The 6,051-nt window shown below is 39.2% G+C and overlaps 1 protein-coding gene across 1 annotated transcript; it reads left to right on the top strand.

Moving 5' to 3' along the window:
- The first annotated feature begins 4,469 nt into the window (after positions 1–4,469).
- LOC120089087 lies at positions 4,470–5,231 on the top strand. The gene has a single exon (XM_039046513.1). It carries the CDS (start codon positions 4,470–4,472, stop codon positions 5,229–5,231), a length of 762 nt encoding a protein of 253 aa, XP_038902441.1.
- Positions 5,232–6,051: the final 820 nt, after the last annotated feature.

Below are 6,051 nucleotides of genomic sequence, written 5' to 3'. Positions count from 1 at the left end.
TAAGCAACTTCACATAACTCGACATTTGTTTAAATGCTTCAATGAGCGGAATGTTGATGTGTAGTTGCTTAAGAACATCAAGGAAGTGTTTGAACTAGTTTTCGTCATTCTTTTTCTGTAGGCATCGGGGGAAAGGTGCACCCAAACGCACATACTCTCCCTACATTGGACGTGCTTGGTTGAGAATGACTAGTAGAGCTAGGTGCTCTTTCTGATTCAACTCTTTCAGGTGTTGTAGTTGCTTGAGATAATTGTACAAGTGTGTCTATACATGTTCTTGAAGGATGATGATTATCTTTTCTTGAGTCCTTTCTCTTTTTTTCCACTAATGGTCTACCGCTGCGCAATGTCACTACTTGACATTGCTTATTTTCATTGTTCTGTTTGAGTGCTTCAGTGTTGCTAGGCAAGGAGCCATGCGGCCAGCTCTTCCACTCACTTGCAATTTGTCCAACCTGCATCTTCAGATTTCTAATCGATGATGCTTAACTTTTTAATAACACGTCATTGGGCTATATTCTCTTTCAATAGGTTCTCAAGTGGAGAAGACGAACTCAAAACATTTCCTTCTCTGTTGAGAGACTAATGTTGTGGTTGTTGTTGTATGGGCTGGAATCCAGATGGCAATCCTTTCTTGTGTTGATGATGCATTCCACACTGATCTTGATTCTATTGGTGACCACCCCAAGACAAGTTTAAATGGTTTTTCCATCTAGGGTTGTATGTATTGAAAAATGAGTTATTCTTTACCAAACAAATTGATTGCGGATTTTGAGGGCAATCATTATAGGCATGTGGATCCCCACAACCCATACAGCTTAACATGGGTTTCTCGAATGTATCGATCTGATGCATGTTCTGTATGTGGGCTGCATTGTTCATTGTTAAGTTCTTCAGCAAGCTTGTCATTGTAGCCATCTGTTATTAAAGATTAGTTCCTACGTCAGTATTAATTACACCATGTCGTTGTCACTTATTATCTGTTCTGGAATCATATGCATCGTGAACCCACTCCATATTATGTTTGGAAATTCTATCCAAAATATCTTTGGCTTCATTGTAAGACTTGTCCATAAGGCTGCCTGTGACAACTGCATCTACTGCCATCTGAGATGGTTTATTAAGTACTCTATACAAAGTCTGTTGGGAATAGTGTCCTAAATCTCTTCGTAATCTTGTAGTTATTATACTATGTATAAGCATATTGTTATTAATAAAATAAATGATATTTTATAAACATATACACAATCCAATAAACTAAGATCGGAGGTTATTTTATGTAAATTTAAACAAGTACGTAGAGACATATAGGTGGATCTTGTTTAAATAATAACCTAAATGGTCTATAGTACATGGATAAGCTTGGATACCTTATCCTGGTGACACTATGATAACTTGTAGAAATACAAGTTATTGTGACTCAAAAGTTGGAACAATTAGGGTCTTTAATGATAAAATCTCATCATTTTTAAAGAAAACACATGGAATTACTCGAACATTATCAAACTCATGCAAAAGCATGTTTATTGCTAAAATACTGCGGTGCTAACGCATGATATTGTAGGATTTCAACAAATATTCTAAGTGTCGCAGACAATGTCAAACGTATGGGCATGCGTCGAAGGGATTCAACGTAAGGAAGATTCATTGATTCAGGATGTTTATGTCAAATCATCACTTGTAAGCATGGGCATCTGTAGCTGGCGGCGTCTGAAAAGCATCTGATGTTAGGCGGTTGACCAGGGTATGGAATTTAATGCTGCCCATCATCAAGTTGGAGAAGACCGACGACTATAAATAGAAGAAATCCCACCAGATGAAGAGATCTTTAGCTCATTGTATAATTCTTAAATTTTGAGACCATAGAGCTATGTTGTGGTGTCGAGAAGAACACAAGAGGGAAGAGAACCACCACCACCGTCGATCAAGGAGTGGAGAAAGCTAAGCTCGAGAAAGAACTTTCTTCCAATTCTTCCACAAGTGGTTGTACATGAATTAGAATTGAGCCAAAGAGGACAAGAGATTGTACTCTGCGGCTTGACTCCTTTCATTTCATCTTATGGTTTTCGTCATCTCAATTGATCAAGTATTGGTTTTGTAAAGACAAATAGTTTCTTTATAAATTCACATATTTGATCTATCTCACTTCCCCACTGTTTATTTCTTGTTTTATGTTAGATGCATTTATAACTTCATGCAAAATCCAATTCTAAATGATTAAACCAACTAAATTACTTGGTAAAAGCAACTTTAGCTTAAATTATTCGAGAGAATAAGCAAGCCAACATTAATTAGAAACGCATAGTACATCTAGAGATAGATGCACTGGTGTTTTATTGCATCCTATGACTGACACATACATCCTATAGATAGGTATTGTATGACATTCGTATTGAGAAGTGTCGAATAGAAGTCACGCATAAACAGAGATAGGAAAGTCATCTCATCCACATCATATTCTTGTTCGTGTACATCTAACTTAGATCGACGCATATCCCCTGCATCAAACTCCATTTTCACACGACCCCTTAGTTTCTACTTGACTCTTTTGTATCTTCTTGCACGCACGCAGCAGCTTAGTGTAAATAACTCATTTCTACATTCACTTAGGATATTTCTACAACAGTTACAATGGAAAGTCTGCGTTAGCTTTAATCTCAATCCTTGAGTTCGACCCTAGACTTACCAGGAACCTGAGTTAGATTTATACTTGGATCTGATTCAGGAAAACTTGAACGCCTATAGAGGAGTGTCATGTGTCCCGTTGCACATCACTAAACCATCACTAATGCATCACTAACGCATCAACGCATCATTCACATTTGCACTTATTTTTCCAAGTACTTTATACAATACACTCCTAAGCTCGCCTCAGAATTCAACGAACAAGTTTTTGGCGCCATTGCTGGGGATTCAACGACAAAACTAACAAGAAATTTTGCTTGTATCTTTTGTAGGAAAACTACAGTTGAGGGAGTATTACGAGCTAAGTCGAAACTTATAAACGTTTATGAGTAGGGAAAGCACTCCTAAAATTGTATACGACCCCGAAGTTGAAAGGACCTTTCGACGAAGAAATCGATCTAATCGTCGCTGTAGGTTAAGCCAACAACTACTCAGACAACAAACCAGACAACAACAAATGGCGGATGAACAAGCGAATCATAACTTAGCTCAACAGCTAGCCCATGTTGCACAAAATTCTATCATAATGGCAAATAATAGTACTCGTCCTATGCGGGAGTATGCGTCTCCTGTGTTGTATGATTTCTCACCAGGGATCATATATCCAACGCAAGATGGGAAAAGATTTGAGATGAAATCTGTGATGTTACAAATGCTCCAAACAGTTGGACAATTTGGGGGTGCTCGGGGAGAAGACCCTCACGCCCACATGAAACGTTTCCTAGAGACATGCGACTCGTTTGTGATTCCTGGGATCACTCCAGAAGCTATCAGGCTATCTTTATTCCTATATTCTCTACGTGACGACGCAAAGCAATGAGTAAGTTCTTTGGACCCTAGGGAGATCACAATCTGGGAAAAGTTGGTGGAGAAATTCATGTAGAAATACTTCCCACCCACCATAAACGCAAGAAGGCGGAGAGAGATAATGAACTTCGAGCAAGAAGAATTTGAAACATTGAGTGTCGCATGGGAGCGATTTAAAAGATTAGTCAAGAATTTCCCCAATCACGGATTACCGTTAACCATTCAGATGGAGACCTTTTATTGCAGATTAAACAGAGCGTCTCAAATGGCAGCCAATATAGTTGCAGCTGGCGGTATCATGGACAAAATGTTATAATGAAGCTAAGGAAATACTGGACCGCATAGCCAAGCATATGGAATGGGTAGATGACACTTACAATGCAAGTGTAGATAGGAAAAGGCGATCTCAGAATGTGAATTATATTGACTCTAATGCAATAGCCATGCTTTCTGCACAAGTGGCTACTATGACAAACCTTTTGCAGAATATGTCACTGGGGAACACATCAATCCTGCAAAAGGTAAATCAGGTGGAAACATCCGTACAACCCATGGTTAGCTGTGTGGGCTTTGGAGATCCTCATTCCTACTCTGATAGCCCACAAAATCCCCAATCGGTATGTTTTATTAAGAATAAACCATTCTCAAACGCCTATAATCTCGGATGGAAGAACCATCCAAATTTCTCTTGGGTAGGTAATCAACAAGAGCAACACCAACAAGGGGTAAATCAACAACAAAGGCAAGGACTGCTACCTGGATTCCAACCATTGCAGCAGCCGCACCAACAATCCTTTAATAGAGGAAGTTATGCATCGAGTTCAGCATTTCCGCTTGAAAACCTCTTAAAGGAATATATTGCCCAGAACGACGCATTGCTAAAAATCCAAACGTCTTCTATCAGAAATCTGGAGATACAGGTGGGGTAGATTGCATATGAGTTGAATAATCGGCAACCAGGAGTCTTGCCGAGTAATATGAAAGCCCCAGGAAATAACAACGGAAAAAAGCAATGTCATGTGGTGACATTGCGAAGTGGAAATCCTCTTGTAGAAAGAACCATGAACCCAAGAACTAACAATCTTTCAAAAGAGCTCAACACATGCCCAACGACATTGGCAGATCAAGAAGATCAGACGCCTGACTCCACAAGCCATTCAAAGCCAAGCACGTCTAACGCGGGAGAACCTGCGGGGCAACTGAATGTACCATTTTATAGACACTTGATGAAGAAGAATGATGAACAACAATTTAAGCATTTTCTTGAACTCCTGAGGCAACTGCACATTAATATTCCACTTGTTGAAGCCTTAGAACAAATGCCGAAGTACGTCAAATTCTTGAAGGATATTCTAACAAAGAAGAGGAGAATCAGCGAAACAGAAGTAATTACGCTAACGCAGGAGTGCAATGTATTAGTCAGCAACAGATTAACCAATAAACAGAAGAACCCGGGAAGCTTCACAGTCTCATGCTCAATCGGAGGGCTGGACGTAGGACATGCATTGTGTGATCTGGGAGCAAGCATCAGCCTCATGTCACTCTTAATCTTCAAGAATTTGGGAATTGGTGAAGCACAACCCACTTCTGTAATGCTTCAACTCGTAGATAGGACGATCACATACCCTGATGGAAAGATTGAGGATGTTCTAGTGAAAGTTAACAAATTCATATTCCCAGAGGATTTCATCATCCTTGATTATGAAGTAGACAGGGATGTACCAATTATTCTTGGATGACCCTTCCTTGCCACTGGGAAAGTATTAATAGACGTGCATAAGGGAGAACTGACAATGTACGTAGACAATCAGGAAGTGAAATTTAATGTGTTAAACGCATTAAAGTTCCTAGATAATGAAGAATGTCAACTTAACAAAATAGAGTTGGCGCATCTGCATGGACTATAGGAAACTTAATGCAACAACCAAGAAGAACCACTTCCTACTTCCCTTCATTGACTAGATGCTTGACCGACTGGCTGGAAAAGAATTTTATTGTTTTCTAGATGGATACTCCGACTATAACTAAATTTTAATCGACCCATAAGATCAAGAAAAGACGACATTCACTTGCCCCTTTGGAATGTTCGCGTTCAGACGCATGCCCTTTGGTCCATGCAACGCACCTGGAACATTCCAAAGATGCATGATGGCAATTTTCTCTGACTTTTTGGAAATAACTATTGAAGTTTTTATGGATGATTTTTTAGTTTTTGGAGATTCATTTCAATTGTGCTTAGATAACCAAGAGGCCGTCCTCGCTCGATGCGAGGAAACAAATCTTGTGTTAAATTGGGAAAAAAGTCCCTTTATGGTGACTGAAGGCATTATTTTGGGCCACGAGGTATCTAAAGCCAGATTGGAAGTTGATGAGGCCAATTATTTGTGGAATGCTCGAGGACAAGCATTGTTCAAATTTGGGGGTGTGATAACTTGTAGAAATACAAGTTATTGTGGCTCAAAAGTTAGAACAATTAGGGTCTTTAATGATAAAATCTCATCATTTTTAAAGAAAACGCATGGAATTACTCGAACACTATCAAACTCATGCAAAAGCATG

The sequence above is a fragment of the Benincasa hispida genome, chromosome 10 (assembly GCF_009727055.1).
Source record: "Benincasa hispida cultivar B227 chromosome 10, ASM972705v1, whole genome shotgun sequence".
Taxonomy (NCBI): Eukaryota; Viridiplantae; Streptophyta; class Magnoliopsida; order Cucurbitales; family Cucurbitaceae; genus Benincasa; species Benincasa hispida.
This window is presented reverse-complemented; position numbering and strand designations above follow the sequence as displayed.